The sequence below is a fragment of the Barbatula barbatula genome, assembly GCF_947034865.1.
Source record: "Barbatula barbatula genome assembly, chromosome: 16".
Lineage (NCBI taxonomy): Eukaryota > Metazoa > Chordata > Actinopteri > Cypriniformes > Nemacheilidae > Barbatula > Barbatula barbatula.
Window position 1 is genome coordinate 15,154,752 of NC_136779.1, and position 25,286 is coordinate 15,180,037.

At 39.4% G+C, this 25,286-nt stretch overlaps 1 protein-coding gene across 1 annotated transcript in view; it reads left to right on the forward strand.

Moving 5' to 3' along the window:
• rab26 (RAB26, member RAS oncogene family) overlaps window positions 1–25,286 on the forward strand; it is a 70,103-nt gene that overhangs the window by 26,300 nt on the left and 18,517 nt on the right. The window contains exons 3-5 of the mRNA XM_079476201.1: window positions 3,369–3,410; window positions 5,156–5,222; window positions 11,962–12,014. Of these exons, the coding sequence (XP_079332327.1) occupies window positions 3,369–3,410; window positions 5,156–5,222; window positions 11,962–12,014 (162 nt within the window). The remainder of the gene's footprint in view (window positions 1–3,368; window positions 3,411–5,155; window positions 5,223–11,961; window positions 12,015–25,286) is intronic.

Genomic DNA, 25,286 nt, shown 5'->3' on the forward strand with positions numbered 1-25,286 from the left:
GAACGCAGGGTTCTTGATGGGGTGTAGGACTGTAGTAGGGTATGAAAGAATGCCGGTGCAGATCCAGTGTTCAGTTAAAGCTTTGTAAAAATTTGAAAATTGCTCACTTACTGTAAAAAGAGCACCTCTAAAAGCATAGTTTTTGTTCACAAAATAAATATGGTGTCTTATCTGACTCTGTCTATAATGGCAGACGATTTCAGGTCAAAGCTAATAATGAGACCCGAGAGAGTCTGTCAATGTGGAAAAGACGGTAAGAGCAGTATATACCACACAAGCAAAAATAAGTGTGAAAAAACATGTAGTTGTTGCCTGTTACAATTACAAGTACATTTGCAGTTTAGGCTTTCAGAAGTGTGCAGCTCTCATAACCATTTCCTTCATCAAAGACCTCTCAACGAGAGGACTTCAACCCTGCTCACCTCTTCTAAAAGAAAGAGAGTGAAAAGAAAAACAGAATAAACAAAGGGGGTGGATAACAAGAAGAAAATTTGGATAATTTGTAAATGATATTATACTGCTATACTTTTTATAAGACATGAATTCTAAGTTGCACTGAAATATGTGGATGTTAGGGATAGTGTATCTGAAACACATACAACTTCAGTTGTCTATACTGCTTGGATGGTAATTTAAAATGGGTGTAAATGTTTAACTGCTCTCTGCCACCTGCAGCCATAATGTCATCCAGCTGTGAGCTTTAGGGTGCAATTAGAAGTCTTTTTTTTCAAACATGCGCATAATGACAACACAAAAGAACACAGTCTAACATAATATGACTTTAAAGTTATTTTCTCATTATTTGACTTGTTGTTATACATAAATCATGAACTATTACTACAGATGGTCAAATTTCAAGTGCTGATGGATGTACTCTTTATGCAAATGCAGGGCATATTATTTGCATGGTTTTACTTTTAACTTAACTACTATTTTTTTGTTTTGTTACACTTATTGATAAAACAATTATTTCTGGAAATCATCTTGCGACCCCCACCATCGCGGCCTTGCGACCCCCTGGGGGGCTGACCCTGAACCACATCTCTGGCCTAAAAATGACACTGTTGCGTCTCACAGTGAATTGAGAGTTTGGGCCAGTTTGGTTGAGAATAAGAGTCAGCAAGCGTATAGGTGTTTGTCTGAGTCACCTGCCCTCTATTTATGGTCCAGGGACCTTTTCCGGCAGTTATAACAATACAATAACGCATTGAGATGGATCTATCACTAACATTACTGCAACAGAATTATTCTCTAACCTTCTTGAGGTGCTTCCCAGCAAGCAAGCAGACTGAAATGCTAATATGTTAATCTCAAACCATCCCTCTGACATTCCCCAAGGTTCACCTCACTAAATCATCTGTGCATTACATGCATATTTAGAAGTCTGCACTGCAGTTCCATGACCTTTATAAAAGTGTTTCATGGATTTAATATCCCTGTTTTGCGACATTTAGCAGTGAAAAAGGCCTATTCTGCTCTTAATGGACATGGTAGTGTTTTATCATATTTCTATTGATACCATATTGATACCATATTTCTCATGAATTATTGCTTTATGATTATACTTTTACTTTTCTTATGTGGATATTTATTATGCGTTTCGTGAGAATGCTTGATTCTGATTGGCCAATCGCGACATTTGCAGGTTCGTTATTCCCAGATAACAACCGCCCAAAAGTAATAACACAGGGTAACCCGGATACTTTTTACAGTTTATTTGAGAAATTAAATATAATCTTTTAATGACATATATGACATTATATTTACAAATGATTAAAACAAATTGCCTGTTCGTGACATTTGAACGTCATTTCTTATCTTAAAACTGAAAGTAAACGGCTGGTCTACATTCGGTAAAAATGAAATCACTTTTAATATCCATTTTTTTTCTCATGTGGCAAGTAGCCGTGTACGGATAACGTACAAGCATCCAGCTGTGATGAGTTAAGTGCTCAGAAGGGTCTAAAGTGGTTCTAGAACCCGGGTCTTCCTGCTGAGAGCACAACCTAACTACCTCTAGACCACTGTTGACCCACATGCAGAGTAACCAAACAAACTAACTAACCAACTAACTAACTAACCAACCAACCAACCAACCAACCAACCAACCAACTAACCAACTAACTAACTAACTAACTAACTAACTAACTAACTAACTAACTAACTAACTAACTAACTAACTAACGGTATCAAATGCAAGCACTCAGGTACTCCATACAATGGGTAGGCTCAAGACTGAACGAGAAATAAAGCACTGGCCAAACTTAAATAGACAAACATCAGGTGATTCAAATTATAACTAATGAGCCTCGCTTATAGGTCGTGGTTGGTGCAACCTAGTGGTTGGGAGAGTCGTTGTAGGGTAGAAGTCATGCAGTGCCACCTGGTGGTTGGGAGAGTCATTGCAGACAGATCCTTACACCGGCTGTTATCACAAAATACTGTAACCCAATTTCTGTGATAACAACTGGCTGCCTTTACATTCTACCTTACTTTTTGTTCTTGAATAGAAGTTTCTTGGTGTGTCATGCTAGTTTTAGCTACCTGTGCAACTCAGTCTGACAGTTGGTTTATAGGATGCATTACCACCAAGTGCCATAATGTTCTTATGCAGTGACAGCTGTACTGACCCTAGTCCTGAAGTCTCATCCACCTGCAGAATAAGCCCAAAATAGGCCTGCTTTTTTAAGTAAAATTGTCACATCTTCCGATTTGGCAGTTTATGCCAAGACTTTGGCCATATTTTTATCTCTGGCCCTGATGACAGCAGAACTTTGAGCTATTTTTCACTGGAGTTAAACAACAGATAATACAGTATTTGCAAAAATATAATACTTGCCATGATTCCTCAGCCATGATCTTTGCAAGTCAACAAGTGTTGACAACTTGAAGCTATGCATGTGTTGAAATAGTTGGGTGTGTGTTTGAAATCGTTTTCTATCCAGTTAGATGAAACTTAGATCCCCAGATGCTAATAAAACAGACCCCCGGCTCAATTAATGCCTGAGAAAATAAAATTTCCCGTCACAGAGGCTTGAGAACTGCCATTTTGCCACTGGCTCTTGACCTTATAAAAAATGAAATATTTGGAATCGTTTTTACATTTTTAGATTGAAACAGAACAAAGCTGGGTAACATATGGCAGTAACATCTCTAGAGATTTTTATAAAAGTTCAAAGGCAAAACAACCACACGTATTGTGCTGACATATAACCTTCAGAGCATAATGGATCTGCGTCAGGATGGCGGGCAGCCAGAATCGCTCATGCTCAGTGATCCGAAGTTGATGTTAATGAGACATCTCTTGTCTCTTCAACTTTTAGAAAAATCTTTCAAGACTGATTTTTTCCTTCTCTTGTGTATTGCAGAATAAGGTGTTGAACATTGATGGCGTGAGGGTTAAACTACAGGTAAGTTTAATTTCTCTAATGCAACTTTTTTATAATTCTGCAATGTAAAGACCAACATGGATGATCACCAGCCAGTGTATACAGAGTTTTGCTGGTGAAATATAATTTTCTGGATCACCAAAGCAGCATATACCAGCCTGTAACAGTTTTTAGCAAGGCATAAATTCAAAATCTCATACAACACATTGCATTGTTTATACTGTTTGTACTAAATTGTGGGACGCGAATAGAAAATTATCGGAATTCATTGATTCTGGTTTCAGTTCTGTCTGATGTTTTGGTATCTTAATGACTCCTTTAATAAATGCTTTAGTCATTTTGAGGGGAAATGTGGAGAGGAATTCTTATTAAATTCACTATATTGCTTCAGCACTGTGATAAGAGCAAAAAAGCATGTTTATCTTGAATAAATCTAAACGTCGGAAAAATTTAATTGCGTAATTTTTCTAGTAAACTCGCATCGAGTCATTCGAGGTTGTGCTCCAAACACTACATTTAATTTTACATTTATGGATTTGGCAGACGCTTTCCTCCAAAGCGACTTACACTGCATTATACTATACATTGTATCTGAGTATGTGCAATCCCCTGGGATCGAACCCATGACCTAACCACTTGAAGACTACACCGCATGCCAAGAAAAGCATTAATTTCCATAATTTTTTCAATCTGAATGAAACCTGTCTATTTCCGATATTATAAGTAATTAAGTAATGTGTTGATATTTTACATCTACCAATTCGTTTGGTAATGATACCTTCTGTTAGCATTATGTCAACAACAAACCCTTGGGTAATTATGTGATTGAATCATTTCAAGGCTAGTCCAATTATCTTTGCTATTATAAATAGGAAGGTGATACATTTGGATGTTCCCTGGCTGCTTTGCTCTCTCCAGCTAATATTGACTAAGTAAACAATAAATGCCCATCTTGAGGATGAGCTCTAATGAGAGTTTAACAAGGCTGCCATTAATATTTTATGCTCCATTAGCCACATGCCACGCACTAGTGAGGAAATACACATAGATGTCACCACATGTTTTATTTAACCAGCCAGCTTCAATCATCTGAACATGTATTCGCAAATAACGCAAAATGGTTTTTAAGGTTGTTAGCATAATTATTATCGACTGGGTTTATGAGAGAGTAAATGGGTAAATTAATGTAAATTAAAGTTTGTTGATAGTGATACTTAACTGTCAGGTCAAAAGGACATCCCACCAAAATAATAATCTAACATTTTATTCTGCTTAGCATCTTCATTTGTGTTCTATTGAAACAAGAAAGTCACTCTGGAATGAACAACGTAAATGTCATTTTTTGTGTGCATTACACCTTTAAGCTGTTATTCAATGAAAACCTGCTTCAGATCTGCAGCGATATCTTTTGTGTGATATCTCCTTACCTTTGGTAATGTCACGCTGCCCTGTTCATCAGCATTCGTGTCTGTACTCTTACTTTCCTCGTGTGAATCATGACCCTGTCCGACAGGTCTCTGCGTGTGGTGACAGGCCGGTCTTTCTCAGGACGTGCTCTGTGTGATAGTTCTTGACCCTAGACGTAAATCAGAATTCTTGCCTTCTGCCTCATACCATTATCACAAAATTTAAAAGCTTCTACCCTTCCACACCACTTATAGTGTAATCTCGCTCAATAGTCACATCTGATCCAAGAGCTATGTGTTTGATGGATGAATGAGACGGACAAAGAGATGGGTCTATTGCCACTTTCTATTCTTTTGTAGATTTGGGACACAGCAGGACAGGAGCGATTCAGGAGCGTGACGCATGCCTACTACCGAGACGCACATGGTGAGTTGCATTCTCCTACGTATATGAAGACATGTTTTGTGTAGGAATTGCAAAATGATTGATAGTCTCGGATACAGAAAATGGTTTCCAAGTGTTTCTCTGTGGAGTGTTCAAGTCAAACCTCCCGCTGTGGCATATTTAATTTTACATTTTTTATATTAGTTGAATAGATTATTAAACTCAGCCATTCTGCTGTTTTCTCTGTTGGTTTGATCATTTAATGATGTTGTCATCCTAGACACTTGCTGCACTTAGGTTATATATTTGATCAGAATAGACAGTTTAAGTTTCTTTTTAGCTTGTTTTGATGTTACTTTAACAATCTGGTAAGGGTTTCAAAGTTTTATACTTTTTTGGAGTATAAGAATTAAACATATTGCATTAACTAGATAATAAAGTGCTTAAAGATTTGACTGATGTCATCCAATTTTGCATGCTGAATTGCGATTGCCCTCTAAAACGTGCTGGGTTTACCATGCTGGGTAAATATTGGACAGAACACTCTGCTGGGTTAATGTTACCCAAGTCTGGGTTATTATGACAAAACATAACACACCAGTTATTGTCGTGATCAGGGGTTGAAGAACCCAAGTGCAGGCAGCGAGGATGAAGGGGTTAAATAATCGACTTTAATAATAATACAAACTCAAAACAAACACCCACGACGGGGGAAACCCTAACCAAACTAAATACAAAAACTGAAAACAAACACTTCCCACAAGGGGGGCAAAATAACCAACTAGGAACCAACGAACAAGGTACTTTAGAATACACATACAGAGTGTGAGGAACAAGGAAACTCTGAAACAACAAACAAGCACAAGACAATAGACATGAGGGCATTAAATAGGGAATCTAACAAAGGAGATAACAAAGGGCATGTGTGGGGAATGAGACACAGGTGGAAAGCTATACTAGGAACGAGTGGGGCGAGGCCAATAACGGGACTGGAGAGAAGGCATATTATATCCTGATTGACAATAATATGTCTCTCTCCACACAAAACACGTGGATCTGTCATGATTCTGCCACTAGACTAGAAAATCAAGACAAGACAAGGCAGAATCATGACAGTTATAACACGCTTGTGATAGCGGTTGCTAAAAAGTTGCTAAAAGCGACTCCTTTGGCGAGGAGGTTAGATGTCATCGCGCATATAAATCTCACAAATAATGCAACTTGGGCACAAATGCCTAAAATCATTGCTGGGGATTCATTCACAGAGTAATTATTTACCAGGGAACATGTTTTTAATCAAGTTTGAGAAAGTTGTCGGAGGCTTGGTGGTTTTGACGTTGATATCGAGATACCATAGTCTGTTTATAGCAACGTGTTAGCTTTTTACTTCTACCGATTGTATCAAGGCTTCAAAAATAGCAAACATTGTGTTAATCTGTAAAGATGATCTTGATAGACAAAACGTGTAAACATCATGAACATTTGTTAATCAGATCTTATTTTCTGTGATCTTCCAAAAGTCCATTGGAAAAATCCATAGGCTTTCCATCCAGGGTGTCAATTTAACGTCCGGGTTAGCCATACAAGAATATGTAATCTCTGAGCCACTCCATTGCATTGTCCAAAGCTACAATCCAGTGCATGATTTGGAAACCATCACTAATGGACCCCTCTGTAACAAAAACAGATTTGGGATCATCAAAGGCTGCGTTTAGAGAAAAAAATAATGGACATTTCATTTTAGTCATTTTTCGTCCTGTAACATATTGGGGTTCTGGGAGGGCTGATCTTGCTCTATGGAATAATGGAATTTAAATATGTAAAATAATAAAACGTTCTAAAACAGTATGGCAGGAAGCAAATTTGTCATAAATGTGCTTCCTGGACATGTTATTGGCTTGAATAACCATATTCAGGGACATTAAGCAAACATACAGTATGTGTCCAGGGAGAGATGCACCATTGAATTTCAATTAACTGATTCTATTCTAAGCTTTTATGCATGCATTTGAGCTATACAAATCTACCTTGAACAAGAAGTAATTTTGTGCTGTAGTGAACGACGAGTGGTTTGAAGTACCAAATACTGTATAAACAAAATTAACGCATTCTTCTAGCAGCTTTTCAGCATAGACTATATTAAGTGTCAGGAACGTGGTAAGGAGAACCCAAGTGCAGGCAGACACAGGGGATGACGGGGTTAACAAGGACTTTAATAAACAATGAAACAGGAACAAAACAAAAACCCATGAGGGGTAACAAGACAGTACACAATAACTAACACGTTTAAACTGAAAACTAAACTGAACTTAAATGTCAGGTCAGGACAAGGCTTACAAGACACTAGACCAGGCTTCTACAACGGGGTAACAAGTACAGCATACAAGTACAAGTACAAGTACAGGTATAACGAACGAGCACAAGACAATAGACATGAGGGCATCTTATAGGAACACTAACAAAGGAGATAACAATGGGCAGGTGTGGGTAATGAGACACAGGAGGAAAGCAATACTAGGAACGAGAGGGGCGGGGCCAATGACGAGACTGAAGAGAACACATATGTCCTGATTGACCATAACATGTTTCTCTCCACATAAAACACGTGGGTCTGTCATGATTCTGCCCCTAGACCAGAAAACCAAGACAAGATTAGGCAGAATCATGACAGAACCCCCCCTTAATGAACGCCCCCTGGCGTTCACCAAGGGAGACCACCGGACTTGACGGGACCACCGGACTTGACGGGACCACCGGACTTGACGGGACCACCGGACTTGACGGGACCACCGGACTTGACGGGACCACCGGACTTGACGGGACCACCGGACTTGACGGGACCACCGGACTTGACGGGACCACCGGACTTGACGGGACCACCGGACTTGACGGGACCACCGGACTTGACGGGACCACCGGACTTGACGGGACCACCGGACTTGACGGGACCACCGGACTTGACGGGACCACCGGACTTGACGGGACCACCGGACTTGACGGGACCACCGGACTTGACGGGACCACCGGACTTGACGGGACCACCGGACTTGACGGGACCACCGGACTTGACGGGACCACCGGACTTCGAGCCGCCCTCCGTTGCCTCTTCTTCAGCCGAGCCACCCGCCCGGTGGTCGGCTGAAGGAATGACGAGAAAGGCACGGGCGGCTCGGGATTGGAGGCCTCGGACGAGGACCCCCAGGATTCCCGCCTTCCCCTCTTGCCACCAACGCTGACTGCGGGAGGGGAGAATGTATGTGACGGATTGGAGGGCGTGGCGATGCCCATAACCCCGATCTGCAGGGCACAATCCTCTGGAATCGCGGCCAGCGGAGAGAAGATTGGTTGAGTTGAGACCCCGGACTCCGAGCGAGTGCTGACGTACCGCCACAGGTTGTCGAGTTCCGGAGGTCCCAATGATCTCATCTCCACCCGCGAAAGTGGGTCCCTCAGACCGGCATTAAAGAGCACCGCCAGCTCCTCCTCTCCTATGTCCACATCAACTGCGACATCCAGGAATCTACCAAAATAGTCCTGCAGGTTTGAGTTCCCTTGCTGGATGCCGCAGAGGAGACGAGGCTTCCGGGATCGCGTGGTCATTGCTGCCTGCTGGGTTCAGTAAAGGCTCGTTCGTTCTGTCAGGAACGTGGTAAGGAGAACCCAAGTGCAGGCAGACACAGGGGATGACGGGGTTAACAAGGACTTTAATAAACAATGAAACAGGAACAAAACAAAACCCCACGAGGGGGTAACAAGACAGTACACAATAACTAACACTTTAAACTGAAAACTAAACACTCAACAAGAACTCAACTGAACTTAAATGTCAGGTCAGGACAAGGCTTACAAGACACTAGACCAGGCTTCTACAACGGGGTAACAAGTACAAAGTACAAGTATAACGAACGAGCACAAGACAATAGACATGAGGGCATCTTATAGGAAAACTAACAAAGGAGATAACAATGGGCAGGTGTGGGTAATGAGACACAGGAGGAAAGCAATTCTAGGAACGAGAGGGGCGGGGCCAATGACGAGACTGGAGAGAACACATATTATGTCCTGATTGACCATAACATGTTTCTCTCCACATAAAACATGTGGGTCTGTCATGATTCTGCCCCTAGACCAGAAAACCAAGACAAGATTAGGCAGAATCATGACAACTAAGACTACATTGATCTTGCTCTTCAAAGCACAAGGCATGTTTTTGAAATAGTGCTCATGCTTTGGGGTATTTAAGAAAATGCTTTCAAAGTGACCAACCCACCCACCGACACATTTAAACGCACTTTCAAGCAACATGAGCAGCATTATGACCTTTTGAAATTATGTTCTCGTGCTCCTTTCCCATACACACACTTGACACCCTCAATATGCCTAAAGCAGTTCTTAAGGGATATGTGCGATGCTGAGTGATTGACATGTATATTGACGCAAAAGTGATTCGTACGCTAAACATTTACAGTTCCATACATAAACCTGTCATCGGTCACATATAACCTGTCCAAAGCACACCGACTGTGCGATCAACAAATTTAGTCCCAGAAGTCACTTCTGATGTAAGCATGCACGCTGAAGCTCATATTGCTCTACATCGTGCTGTGGATGCTTGTGAGGTTTAATAAACCAACGTGAGAAGAGATACTCTACTCATGACACCCACAGAGAGCCTCACCCATCTGTGCCATGTTTTGTGTGCCATCCAGCTCACAGAGAGACATGGCAAAGACATGCTGATACTAAACGTGTCGACTGGCAGATGAATTTATTTTAGATGTCATTGTTAATGTTTGATCAATTAAAAACAGTTTTTCACAAAATATTCTAATATTATTTTTACTACATGATTAAGCATTCAGCTTTTTAGTTAAACACACAGTATATGGCACTGTTAGAAGAGCTTGTACAGAAAAAAATATTTTCTATGACATCTATGATTTATAAGGATTATTCATTTGATATAAATTATACACATGCTTTGATTTCAAGCTCTGTCTTGTTTACCTAATACGGTAGTTCTTCAACCACATAATAAGCAAATATAAAATTCATATCACCGATTAAATGGGTTTTCGAGCTCGGGGATTAAAAGTGCTGTGGTGTGTGGGTAGTTTTGGATGAGCGTGTGAGATGTTTTCTAGGGGCTGGTTTTATCTACTCTCTCTCTCTCTCCTACCTTTCTGGGTCAATATAATAAATGATAGTATTTTGAGAAAATGATCAAAATGGGCCTCAGAATTGTTTTTGACATAATGATTGTTAATTGCAGCCATTATTGAAGTGCCACTCACAATGTGTCATTCAAACTGGCTCTGAAAAGGCACTTTGTGACGACTCTTTGTTCCTCTGCTCCATTTTTGCTGTTTATTCAGCCTAATACGCCCAGAACTAAAGCAACGTTTATTTCTTTTGTTCCAGCTTTGGCATATGCTATGCTGACATATAAAGGAGGAACACACATCACATCTTATATGGAGACATGAAGTGGTTGATATTCCCACCTACTTTATTAGTCACACAACAGATGACAAAACATTGGAGCTTCGAAAGTAGAGCGTTAAAAAAACGAGTGTGCTGCCTAGCTAGACAGTGACAATGAGGTCCAAGCAGCATCGCAAAGTTGCATGGTTAGAACTACAAGTCTAGAGCTGTGGTTATGAGTATAGTTATTTATTATGACATGTAGACTTACATGCATTATATTTTTGACCAAAGTAAGTAAGCAACATGCAGTGCATTCTATATCCATCATTCTAAATCTTTTGGTTTGTCATGAAAATAGACATGCTAAGAAGTGACTCACTGGCTGAGATTTAAGCGGATGTTCTCCATCACCCTGCGTGCATAGTCTATTGGAAAGCACAATTTATCATCACATGTTCTGTTCCGTCATTGGTAGGTCATTGTATAAATTTATCAGTATGAGACATTCCATATAGAGAAAAAAAACCACAAAAATGTCTGCAGCCTTGAAACAACTTTCGTGGTTTATTTGTTTGGCATGTCAACCCCTCTCTCTTCTCGCTGGTATTTAATGCTTATTTTTTCAAAATCGAAATACCAATGAATATAATAACCTACCATCGGACACATTTAGCATTTTTTTGCATTGAATAGACTATTTCACTCAGATTATTAAACCAAACTAGGTAACAGAATTTCACATTAACATACAAAACCTCTTTGTGTATAAACAATGACTGCCGAAATAAATTACAATGCACTGCATAAATCGAAACCCATTTCTTTCCAATTCACTGCTGCCAAATCTCCTGTTGTTGCCTCACTGTATGATAAAAAGTGAGTTAAGAAATAAAGTGACAGAAATCTCTACACACCATATAATCTGTAATCCTTCGCGATCTCTCAAATAAACAAATTTAAGGTTTGTTTATTTGACCTTTTCCAAGGTTACATCATATTTTGTTTTCGGTTTATTGAAAATAAGTTTCAGTTTGTTAGTTCAGACTGTAAATAGAGAGCACCTGCCTTTTGATATACTCGGAGAGAACCAGTCAATTGTTTCAGTCTCAGCAAGTTCGCTGTCTGATGCAGTTCAAGCCCACATGCACACTCTCATGGGTTGTTATGATTAGACCTATATTTCTTGCAACAGTTAAACGTCTGCCATTCAAGTCCTGAACTTTTGTGCAGGTTGTATTTTAGCATTGAGAAACAGTAGGCGTTTGTTATGAGTAGTTGCCATGTTTTTGTCTACTTATATACTTGTATTATACTTATATGTTTGTAATTATTGGCATGTCGACTTTGTCCTCAGCTCTTTTGCTGCTCTACGATGTGACAAATAAATCTTCCTTCGACAACATACAGGTAAGGCTTATGTGACATGTAGGGGCTAGAGACCCTTTTGTCATGATAATTACAATTTCTTCGAAAGCTTTGTTCTTATTTCTAGAGTCACTTTTAAATAATGTAAAAGGGTAATTTCCTGCACTTTTGTTTCCTTGAGGACCACTTTTACTAGTCAAGGCTTCTTATCATAACTTTGTTTACAATTTTCTGACTCAGAATTATTGTGTTTGCTATTGCACTTGTGCTTCACATATTATTCACTTTTTAGATAAAAAATGTAACCACGCACCGCATTGTGAAAGTTAAATCAGATCTACTCTGCATAGTACTGTATTTCAAACTTATTCTTGAGAGTCTGGGTAACAGAGATTATGTAAATAATAAGTAAATAATACGAAACATGTGAATGTCATGAATTATTTATGTAAAAATTTAAATTTAACAAATAATATGTTTATTAAATAATTGAATTACATGGATGGAGTGTTTATAGAAAATTATTTATCCATCATTATTTTTTATCCATGTGCAAATAATCTTTAATCTAAATCAGAAATTTCCCCTTCCCACCCAAACGACATCACTCTTCGGCATGACATGTTTCAGCATGAGGCGGGACTTTATTTACTGTCCAATGACCAGGCATCCAACAATCCAACAAATCCCAAATTAATACATTTGTATAATTTTAGAAGCCGGTCCAATTTCTGTTAGGACTCTGTCCTTCCTGTCTTGAGCTTTCAAGGAGTCATGACATTGCCACGTCTTTCGGGTTTCTGTTATGTTATGTGTGGAGACATGTGGCTTTATGTTGTTACTTGATGCCACGTGTCTTCCTGTTATGTCTCTCAGCCCCACCCTCCTATCTCCTGTAATTTCTTAAGGGTTTCATTCCCATCGTCTGTTTGGTGTTTCACTTTAATTAGGGTTTTATTCCCATCAGCTGTCACCACTCTCCCCATGTAATCACTCCTCGTTAGTGTCTCCCTTTATATAGTCTTAGTTTCCCTCTGTTCAGTGTCGGTGCATTATCTATATCTATTGTCTCTATGTCCAACACTGATGTCTTGCGTGCACAGTATTATCCCCCGTTATTGGATTACCTGGTTCCTGTTACAGTTTGTAGAATTATTTCTCTTTTATATAGACCTTGTTTTGTCCCCCTCGTGGGAGGTGTTTGTTTTGCTAGTGTTTTTTGTGCTTGATTTTCCCCATTGTGGGTGTTTTATTTAATAAATATTTCTTGTTAAACCTTCGTCTGCCTGCATCTGGGTTCTGTCCAAACCATTTTGTGACAATTTCATGCTAACTTTTACGTCACATTTTATATTAGCTACTATAATTCTACACACATACTATGATATTTATCTAATGTGTTATGCCGTGAGCACAGTTTGTGTTTGTTTGTGTAATGTACATTGATTAATACATAAACATGCCTCGTGCACCTGGCAGGTGTGCTTCTTCTAAATATGTCATAAGGTACATTAATCAAAATACAGAAGCCAAGCGGTACAGAAGAGCGGAATGGGAGACAAAGTAGTGTGGCTAATGAAAGGAAATAGAGATACGAGTTTAATGACTTCTGCAGCAAAGGGTGGTATCGAGGACATCCGTCCTGCAGCCTAACAGCTGCAGGCTCAGTTATTAATACATCATGAAGCACCACATTTATAATCATTAACAGATATGTGGGGGGGGGGCATGTCACATACCCTCGGAGAATATAAATCATAATTGATGTGTGAACACAGAGCACACAAGCCTGTCACACTGGCATATATATTTGATTTCTCTTCACACACTCCATACAGGCAATCGCATGTAGAAACAAACAAATCGCAGCTTCAATTACACATTGACATGCACAAACACACAATTGGTCAGACCAAAGGTCGCAGCTTACGCCCACACGCATTTGCATTTCATAAAGCTTTTCTCTGCTGTCTTGGACTTGTATCCGTAAGGGACATTGTGAGCGTGTGTGTTAAACAGCACCTGTTCATTTGCATAGACGCACTCGAGGCTAACCTCGGTCGCTCAGGTTAATTCCCGTAACTCTGTGCTAATCACTAGGACGAACTGGGAACAAAAGCCTGAGATGCAGAAGAACCAAAGCCTTACAACCACTTCTCAAAGTAGATTATATGCAAATGTGTTGTTTTGCTATGCTGTTTTATATTGCTTTCATTTTTATATCTGGCCCCAAAAAGCATAGGGACACTTTAGGGTGCTTAAGTCGCACTTATAAAAGTGTGAATGTTTTATTGCGTAAGATATCGAAATATCGGGGGCATCTGCAAACGAGTGATGCTCAAAATAATGCAAAGTTCAATTGCTACACTGTTACTGGTGGCATCGCATTCATTACTGTCAGAGACAATGCACGGCTAAATAGGATTACACTGGATAAAGGGAAGAGAAATGAATTGCACATGGTTACATCAGTATCTTAGATATGCTTTAATGAATCAGTCACATGGTCACCAATACGAACTGGCGAAATCACATCCAGGGGCACATTAGCTGTGGATCCATACAGAATACATCATTTCATTTTAAATGGGATCTGCCTTCATGTTCATATTTCTTCAACTGTCTCGTCTCTCTGTGGATCAATGTGGGTGTATTGCCTTGTTCAAACCATTAATGCTACTAATTCAAAAAAGCACAAGTAATGGTTCTTATTATTATTTTGTTGTTACAGACCACTTAGATTTCACAGTGGATGGGGCTTAATTATTTATATTGATCTGTCTGATGGTGTACCGCTAGTTATGATTCGGACTGAACGAGGTTGGCAGTAGGATATTTGTTGTTTTCACATCTGTTTAGCTCATAAATCTATATTAATTATTTAGGGCATGTCTTTGCAGTAAGACTCGATGTCTGAATCTCTGCCTTTTATATTTAAAATGTTGGGATGCTTCTGGTGTTGTCTTTTGGAAGGTGGTTTGTAAGATTGTGTGCTGCACTCAGGTTACGCTTGCTTGTTATTCGTTACTCCCAACCCCATCTCTTCAATCTCTCTCTCTCTCTCTCTCTCTCTCTCTCGATCTTGGCATTTGAATGGCTCTTCTAGTTTTGCAGCAGAATCTCAACAGCTTTAAAAAATTGCTCAAGTGACTTGCAGTTCACCCAACTGGTGCTTCAGACACAAACTGGCGAGGGCATGATAACAGTTTTCACTTAGCACCACAAACCTACTGCCACCTCTGGCTGAATTCACTGAATACAAAGTTTGGAAGGAGGGCAGCGTGCATCTATTAATCACAAGGGAGCATTCATGCACAGGCAGATGGAGATGACGCATTTCAATAAAAATTCAGTGTCTGGAATCAGTTTTATATTCTGAGCTTTGACTGGATGAGCATGTTGCAAAGCCAGTATACACAAAATCAGCAACAGCATGTTAAGTTCTATATTGATACAGAATGTTATTACATTGGTCGGTGTCGCTGAATGGCCTGTTTAATATGTTTTATATATATATTTTTATATTATCACTAATATTTCTGTTGGAGGGGTGCATTAACATTTCTTATTATATAATGCAGAAGAACTGGAAAAGGAATTATTGTCCAAAGCTTATAAATGAGGACATAAGCAAACAAAGATGGCAGATGATACAGTCATCATGGTTGTCCCGTCAAAAATAAAACTTGACTGCACAGTTATTGATGTTGATGTTATTAATGTTGTGATGATGTCTGTTTGCAGCTGAATGTATCTGAAACAGAAGACTTGATTATTGACTTTAGATCAGAAGCTCATTCTTCCAGACTGACACATCTTGAGAGCCAGAAGTTGGAGCGAAGAGTTATAACACGGGTTTGACAAAAATGTATTAATTTGAGGATTAACTGTGCTCTCAGATATTTATAATTTTTCAGGCTGACGCTATAGACTACCTAAGATTAAGAGTAACTGTTGTAAGTAATGTTATAAAAAACTGGACTGTCCCCATGGCAGTCATATTGTTTTGAATTAAATTGACCGGTTTCTCCTGTTTTCTCCTATTTTCTACAAATACATGCAAATAGAAACAATATTTTTATTTGGGAGAAATATTGTTAGTATTTCTCTGAATTAAATAAATATATCTATAAAGAAAATATCCATAACTCGTCGCCTTGGAATTTTAAGGTTCTATCTGAGCAGTTTTGAGCTATTGAGCTTCAACGAATTTCATATAGCAGAAATAAAATGGGGAACAAATCTCTTTCATACATGAAAAATAACAGAGACCTGATAGCAGGGGCGATTTTAGGGTCAGAGCTTTAGGGGTGCTGAGCACCCAATGAGCCCCACTGCAAAGCCCCCCCCCCCTCTTTTCACACAAAAACAAAAAATGTGTCTATTGAAAAATAACTTAATCATTTTAACATTGATTCAACTAACTCCAAAATCCAGATTTTTTTTAACACCTTTTTTTGCAGAACAGAACTCCTTGCATGGCAATCCCTTTAAAGTAAGAACGATAGAACGGAGCTGTTTTAACGAACTAAACCTAAAATACTGAATGAGTGGTCGCTAACACATACAAACAAGGTTTGAGACCTTTTCAGGACACCAGCTTAATTGTGAGAGTTCACACAGACAGCCCCCTGTAACAAAAACAAAACCTTCTTCACACAGCTTTTCCTGACCCTTAACTCCATATTCCTCCTTCTGTATCAACAGTCATCAGATTGGTTAGATTAGATCTTTATTGTCATTGAACAATGTAACAGGTACTTGGACAACAAAATTTAATTCATCTTCTGTAAATTATTTACAAATGACCATCACTAACATATCTGGTCGCACGCCAGTCTGAACTTTCATAAACCAATATAAGTCATCAATAAATAAAAAACATAAGAAAAGAAGGTAAAGTCCAAAATATCCAGATAATTTACAGAGGTCTTGAAAATACTAAGAAAGTAAAGATATAAAAAAAGAAATAGAGGGAAATCTTTAAAGTACTTCCCCTGAATCCCCATTTTTGCTCTACTTAGGGAGAGTTAATCTATGTCGCCGCACTTTGAGGCTAGCAAACCTGTCAATGACCCTTTGGGGTTCAATTATTTCAATTAACTCCTTCTCAATAGACATCACAGGTGCTGGAGTCTGCTTTGGCCTGTGGTCCTCCTGAGCCATGTATGGAGCCGAAGCAAGGCACTAAAAGACTTTCAGTGAAGGGAACACGAATCTGAACTGTACCAGACTCACTCTTGCGCTTCAGAAAGAATCACTTCCTCTGACACTCTGGTCCAAACGCCAGGGCGATCACGTTTCCATGACGACTGACCAGAAAAGACGCACGTGACGTCATGTTAACGTGACTCCAGACTGTTAAAATGACTATCAAATGAACGATAAACTTTAACAACAGAGACACAGGTCCGCAGTTTAGTTGTTTTTGTTTCACGCGCTAGCAGTTAATAAACAGAACTGAATGCGTCTTGCGGAAGAACATATTAACCGGCGCTACTTCTCTCCGTTTATGACCATGGACGAGTCAGCCAGGTCCTGTGCTACTCCACAGCGGCGGCGACCCGCTGGACTAAAATAGTCCGAAAATAAACACTTGTTATAGGTGTACCATGGTGATTCAGGATACTGACTCCAGTACTCACCGATATGGTTTCGCAATCGGAACAACTCTATGTAAAAGGAAAGAAGTGTGAGACAGCTTTGGAGCAACTTAGTTGGTTCACAACACCACATAACGTGTTCTCACTCCGCGTGTATCTCGCGCTGAGCGGTGCAGGTACAGAGGAGGAAGAAAAGAGGATGACACCATTTGCACCATTTTCATTTTCATCCTTAACACATACATTTTAAACTACGGAGTATGTTTTGGAAATTATTTAACCTTCTAAAAGACGATTCTTTTTAGAATAACAAAATTTCTTACTCCAAGTTTTAGGGGTGCTGAGCTCCTTTTTAGGGGTGCTGAAGCACCCCTAAAAAGGGGCTAGCTTCGCCCATGCCTGATAGTATTCTAAATGTACAATATCATCATTTTGGGAAATTTGTAAATGGGGATTTTTGGAACAGACGCATATTGAACGTCATGATTCCGAAAAACAATAATTAAAGCAATACATTTTCAACCAAAGAAACAATTGACTTAATAGTTTTGTTAAAACATGACATAAGTGTTGTAAAAATGTGTTGATATGTATAAACACGACACCCATCAAAGACCCATAACTTTCTGTTAAGCATAAAAGGCAGTATTAAGTGATTATCTACTGCAGATGTTCGTTTTTGGTAGGTGCAGTATATGATGGGTATTTTAACATATTATTGCAGGCACCATTAAGTTTCCGCTGGTTTAGACAGAAATCAGCTCCTGTTATCTGACCTATAGACTTTATTCCACAGAAGGTGGGACAGGTAAAATTATCTTATAGAGATGAGTATGGAATTATTGTTGTAATTCAGACTGTTGACATTGTTGACTATTTGGCCATTAGGGCTTTATATTGTAAAATGTAAGGCATTAATCCCATTATGAGGGTTCATGTAAACATAGGAATTAGGAAGCTAGCGCTGATGGCTAGTGTTGCATCTATAAATATAAAAATAAACTCCTCAACAAAACCTAAAACAAAACAGACGAATGAATGTAGTTTGAGCTTTTCTTCCTATCGCACGTTTTTTTCGTTTAGGGTTTGAGGTGGAGTAAGGTATTGGTTAGTCACATCCTTAAATATGTATGAGTTCTTTTGATATCAGGTTATAAATATATTAATGTAAATACACACGCAGTCTGTGTATTAAAAATCATGCTGAGTGACACAGAAAGAATGTCGTGCCGAGGGACATTAAAAAAGGTCGTGCTCACTGACACGAAAAAATGGGGATATTCGTGTCCATGAAGACAAATTAATACGTTCCAAATTTCAAATCTAGACCACGAACTGCCACGAGACTGGATTACATTTTCAGGACAAAACTACTTCTTCCAGTTTGTTTTACTTTTTTTTTCAATAACATCTCTTTAGTCTCTTTTAGCACTTTGGATTTAATAGAACATAACAGCACCGTGTCCTGTTTTGCAGCTCTTCTCAGCCTCCCACTTTTATCTCTTCCTCTGATACTCTCTTCGTCTCCTTTTTGTCTTGTCTCTCCCTTTCTTTTTCTATCTTCAGCTTGGTTTTCTCTCTCTCTCTCTCTCTCTCTCTCTCTCTCTCTCTCTCTCTCTCTCTCTCTCTCTCTCTCTCACACACACACACACACAGAACATCACGATCTTGCATACTGTGATAGTTCCTTCAGGTAGTGATTTTCAAATAGCTGCTCTGACTGTATTTGCTGTCTCCATGTCCAGCAGAGGCAATTGAGCTGTGCGTGTCACTCACTTCCTGATTGGATTTTTCCTGTCGCTACTTTATGATTGAATGGTTCGGCTCTTCAACATTTCACTGGGTGTGAAAAAGAGTTTCTTGCTGTGATTATTCACTCACCGCCTTTGTTTCTACCACGGATGCAGGACTTGCAGGACTTCAAAATAGGTCAAAATATACAGTACTAAAAATAAAGGTGCTTCACGATGGCCTAGAAGAGCCCTTTTAGTCTAATTTAGTCTAAACTTCACAAAAGATTCATTGTGGTAAAAAAAAATTCTTCAGATTATTGTAAAGGTAAAAAAGAGATGCTTCTTTAAAGAACCAAAATGGTTTGTCTACAACATCGTTGTTGTCACATTCATGTTTGTTAGCTATTCAGTTTATCCTCGTTTTTACTTAAGGACTTGATTTTCTCCATGCTCCCTCACCTGTTCCTCATTTATTTTCCCCGCACCTGTTTGTCATCATGACAATGGAAATTATTTATATCCTGCATTTTCCTTTGTCGTTTGTCACATTGTTGTAACTGCTTTATCGTTTGTTTGCCTGTAGTCTGTCTCGGTCATTAAAGATATCTGCATTGTGGATACCTAATCTCTTTCATCTCCCGCAACCGTTACAGAACAAACGACCTCCAGAAATGGAATGTATTTGTTCTTCAGAGGCTGCCCTGCTGGATTTGAGGCAGGATGGCCGACCCCTGGAGAGCTACATGGAGTAGTTTGCATGTCTGTGCTATTGAGTGAGCTGGAGTGATTATTTTATAAACCGTTTATTTCTGACTGGATGACGATCTGCTTGTCGTTATTCTGCTTCCCGACGCAGATGAGTTTCCGCAGGAGGATTTCATTAATCATGTCCCCCAAGTAATGGGCTCTGCATTCTGCGTCGGGAGAGATGTTGAGTACTTGACCGATCGTCATTCAGAACCAGTCAATGGGGGGAATCGGCTCCGGCTCGCCCCATATCCATTCTGCACTCCTCCACAGCTTCTCAACGCCGTGGGAAATGGCATGGATGCTGCAGTGCGTCCTCAAAGTACCACGAGCCAGTCCTGTCTGGCCTTCGAGAGGTCTTCGAGCCAGCCCCGCATTTGTCTGGGGGTGCGCATGACGGAGAGGCTTCTCCCAGAGCTCAGCGCCATAGTCGCTTCTCCAATGTTCCCCGAGCAGGGTCCCATCTGGCCTTACAGAGTTCCCCAAGCCGGTCCAGTCTGGCATTCCTCAGTGCTCTGAGACCGCTGTTCCAGTGGGCTACTGTGTGGCCGTCTCGCCCCTGGACTTTTTCCCAAGTATTTTTTGGGAGGGGCAGGTCTTGGACGAGATGGCCGGACCTGTCCTTGCCTCCGTGGCCTCCAGACAAGTCCAGTCCACGCCTCCGTTGCCGCCGTACCTGTCCTCGCCTCCTTGGCCGCCGTACCTGTCCTCGCCTCCTTGGCTGCCGTACCTGTCCTCGCCTCATTGGCCGCCGTACCTGTCCTCGCCTATGCGGCCGCCGAACCTGTCCTCGCCTCCGTGGCCTCCGAACCTGTCCTCGCCGCCGTAGCTCACCTCGTTCCCATGGCCAGCTGATCTACCTGCACCGCCATACACCTGGTAACGGTAGCGCCGTCCTGGATCTTCCCTGGATGGCCCCCCTCCCCTGTTGTTCCTCGGCGGGGGTGTTTATGTCACATTCATGTCTGTCACCTATTCAATTTCTTCGTTTTTGCTCAAGGACTTGATTTTCGCCATGCTCCCTAACCTGCTCATCGTTTATTTTACCCCACCTGTTTATCATCATGAGCATCACTTGGACATTTTTTATATCCTACCTTTTCCTTTGGTCTTTGTCGTTTGTCACACATATATTTAGGTATAGGCGTGGCTAGCCAGTGTGATATCCTAGAGAAAGACACCAAGGGCTTATGTAGCTTTCCTCATTGGTGTTCTGTGTTGTGCACTTTTAACCCACATTTGTTAATGGATATTGGTTTGTTTAGCCTAGCCTTTTTCTAAGTGATGGGTTTTCTATGTGATTGTTTTGCATTTGTAGTTGAATCCCTGTCTACACTGGACACTTGGAGAACATGGCAATTCATGATGAGCAAATCACTCACATTATAATCAATAAATCTGTGTACATAAAATGTAATTATTCAGCGTGCTCAGCAACACAAATTTTAGAATGAATAAATTATAACAAGTTCCATTCAAAATAATATTGAATAGATGTTTACTTTACAGATTATTTGCATTAGTTGCAAGCATTTTAACAAAATGCCACTACTTAGGCTTAAGGGAAATGCAGAAAGAGGTGCAGGAACAAGAATCCAAGAAGGTAACGTTTCTGATGTACTAACCTTTTAATAAGAAGTATACATTTAATAGGCTGTTTGATGTTCTTTTAAAGAGGCAATGAAGAATGACTTCTTTGTCTTCAGAACCACTCAGAATAATGCATCAGTGACCCTCTGAGGGCTGCCTCGAACCATTTAATTTGACCAGAACTTTCTTTAAAGTTACAGTAGATCAAAGGGACTCAGTTTGACACAGTGCAGCATTTGCTTCTGGAGTTCACATGATTTCATTTAATTGGGAAAATATAATAACAATTCAAAGGCACAATGAAGACATGCGATTTGCTGTCAAGGCAAGCAAATCCCTGTGCACAGAAACCCATATACGTCTAACACCTGATGCATTGTTGTTTGATACAAAATCTAAAGCAATAAATAACAAAAGTTACTAAAGTTACTAAAAGTACAAAACAGGTTTTTGATTGAAAACTGTCTTTAAATTACACCACATAGCATCTTAGAAGATTGCAATGAGTCATGCTGTTTTTAAAGACGTCTGTCTCGCTTATGTTTGCACAGACAAAAACAATCAAATGTGTGAATGATAATTTTTACTCACACTCGCAGTGTTGAGCAGAATATCACATGCTAAATCTCAATGGATACGTCAATGGGGCGAAATGAGAGGTCACTCACTGATTCTCACTGATATTAAAAATAATTTTAAAGGTTTTTAATTATTTATCCTGAAGCAGGTGCAGATGTGTTCTTGATCTACTGTTCAATCACTTTATATCAAGGGAAGTGGCACTGTTGTGCTGTCACCTTTCAAGCATTATGTTAAAGCAAATCTAATGCTTTTCTTGATAGATTTTTTCTTCTATCAGGTGATTCCATTCAACCTTGTCTAATATAAAACACAAATAATGTGATATGATTTTTTTAAGTACATCAACTTGCACAATAAACAATACATCTTTACGTTACACATTGTTGCATTTATTGACTATCGACTATTGAACCAAATCACTAAAAGTTACAGTATGTTTAACGAATTGCTGTCCTTAAGGTTGATGATATCTGGCATAACCAGTCCTAAAATTAAAAATGTTTATACACTATTTATGGATAGTTGTCACTGATTTTGATAATTGTGAAATGTTTGTTGGAAATAAATAAGTCAAAGAATATTTTTTATCAAAGAACATTCCCAATTACTGTAGTTTTTTCACGTTATAGATCGAGAACCACAGTGCTACAGGTCTTGGGTGTCTGGGTCAATAACAGTGGCATGTTTAGGCTGCCTTAAAAGTCAATTTCATGTCAGCCGGTTTCAGTGATGTTTTCTTTCACATTCAGTGAAGCTATTCAACTGCATATTAAAACCCTGAGGGGGAAATATTATACAAATGATGCCGACAGTGATGGTAATGTAAGTCATTTTCTGTGACGTTTTCTATTATTTTGCCAAAGAACCAGCGTAGCTTTATTTCTGATGGGCAGACACACGTGCACTCATGCATAACTGCTATGCTAAGCATAGCTGAAGCTGAAGTGTCTCAGTTAGTCTTAATGCATTTTTCATGAGAAGCTGAGGGAGAAACCACAGATATATCTAAATCAATAGAGACACTCGCTGTGTTTCATTCTTTTCTTTTGGCAACGTTTTCTTCGCTTATTCACTATTAAACATTTATTTTCACCACCTGAAACTTTGAAGTTTTGCAACTCTTTTTCCACAGTGTGCTAGGAAATAAAATAGCAATATTAATTATAAGTCAAAAGTGGCTTTTCTGTTCTTGTCTTTATAGTTTTGACACGAACATACAGTAGTTAAATTGATTCCTACAGGACTATCACTTGATCTCGGGATAATTTCACACTCATACACCATCAAGAACCCTGCGTTCAGGGAACCAGCGGCGTCTCGTAGTGCCTTCTCATATGGGCAGTAAAATTGCATTCCCGCTCATTCTCCTCCACAACTCCTTCCTGGTGGAACATACTTCCTAACTCAGTCCACATCTCTCACAACCTTCAAAAACAACTTAAAACACATCTCTTCTGTGAAGAGACATAGGGTATTTTAACATCTTTTAAACTGTTTTGCCATCTGAATATTCTACATCATTTGAATGATAGATCATAAGACATCTATGTTGAATAATAAGATATCAATTACTTGAAGCCATAATTAAGTGCACAACACATATACTAACATTCACAAAATTATCTAAGGGGATAGTTCACCTTCTGTCAGAAGAAAGAAAATCACACAGGTTTAAAATGACAACAGGGTGTGTAAATGGTGACAGAAATGTTATTTTGAAGGTGAACCATGCCTTTAAGTCTGATTTCTCTTTTCTAGAATAAAACAGGATAAACATCAACACGTGTGAATAAAGTAATGGCAAAAGTAGCCTATCCTTAAAACATATTTGTATAAAAGACATGATTGAGGCAAACATTGAAAACATAAGCTGTTTTTCAATTTTTCAATCTTTTGATTTTGCATTCCAGATTTCTTTCCTAACCTTACCACTTGAGGTTTAGAACAATTTCCTCGGATCTTTGTTTAGATGTGTTATTTTAAGTGCATCTCAGTCTTTATCAAATTTAAGGTGAACTATATAATTTAGACAGTGCACATCATGCACATCAACACTCACACCTGCACACACAGAATCAGGTCATATCACTTTAAATTTTTCAACTCGAAACAGCTCGATTTAGGTCAATGCTGTAACACCTACTGACTGAGAGCAAACTGGGATCTTTTTAGAAGGAAAAGTAATTGATAGTACAGATAAAAAATAATGAAAGGTGAATGTAAAAATCTATCTATCTTTTCTGTCTTAAGAAACATTTTCCAACAATGAGAATTGTTGGTAAAATTTGTTATTGTTATCCAACGTCAATATGGATGCATCCCAGGCACTGTGAACGAGATATTGCCAATGTTTCATGTTTGCAATGCAACCGATTTGTAAATCTGCCTGAATTGGAAAAACGGGAGGAGATGGATAGGTCTAAAGCATAATACATGTACATACCTGCTTTTGCTATCAATTGTTTTTGCTAGATTCTTTGCCTCCACTGTGGAAGGTCTGGCATTCATTAGTGGGGTAAAAAGTAAAAGATGATAGGCTATCATGGGACAGAAAATATAAGAGAAATGTGCCTGGGTTTTGAAAAAGAGCTAATATTAAACATGCTGGGAGTTGTTAGAGAGACGGTACAGCCATTAACTCGGCAGGCATTTGAATCACAGGGGCTGTTAACATCCACCTGCTGCCGCACAGACTCTTTGAATCTCCAACTAATATTTAAGTAAAGCTACAAGTGGAAAATGGCTCTAAAGAAGCCAGCATAACACACAGACCCGTACATTCATACATATCACAGACAGACATCATAAAACTGTGCTCTTTCTGTGTTCTCACAATTGTTCATCTATAGAGTATTAAGATTAATAGGTGTTCTTTAATAGCTATATATTTGACTCTTTTTTTTATTACAAAACATCTAAAAATGCAGGGATCATTTCAGCCTGTATTTGCCTTTTCTAGGTCCTTTTTCAATCCGTTAACATGACCACAACCCCGGTCAACCTCCCACAGGCTGGGCTAAATTGTGTCCTTGCCGTTTTCGTTTTGTATTTTGTTTGCA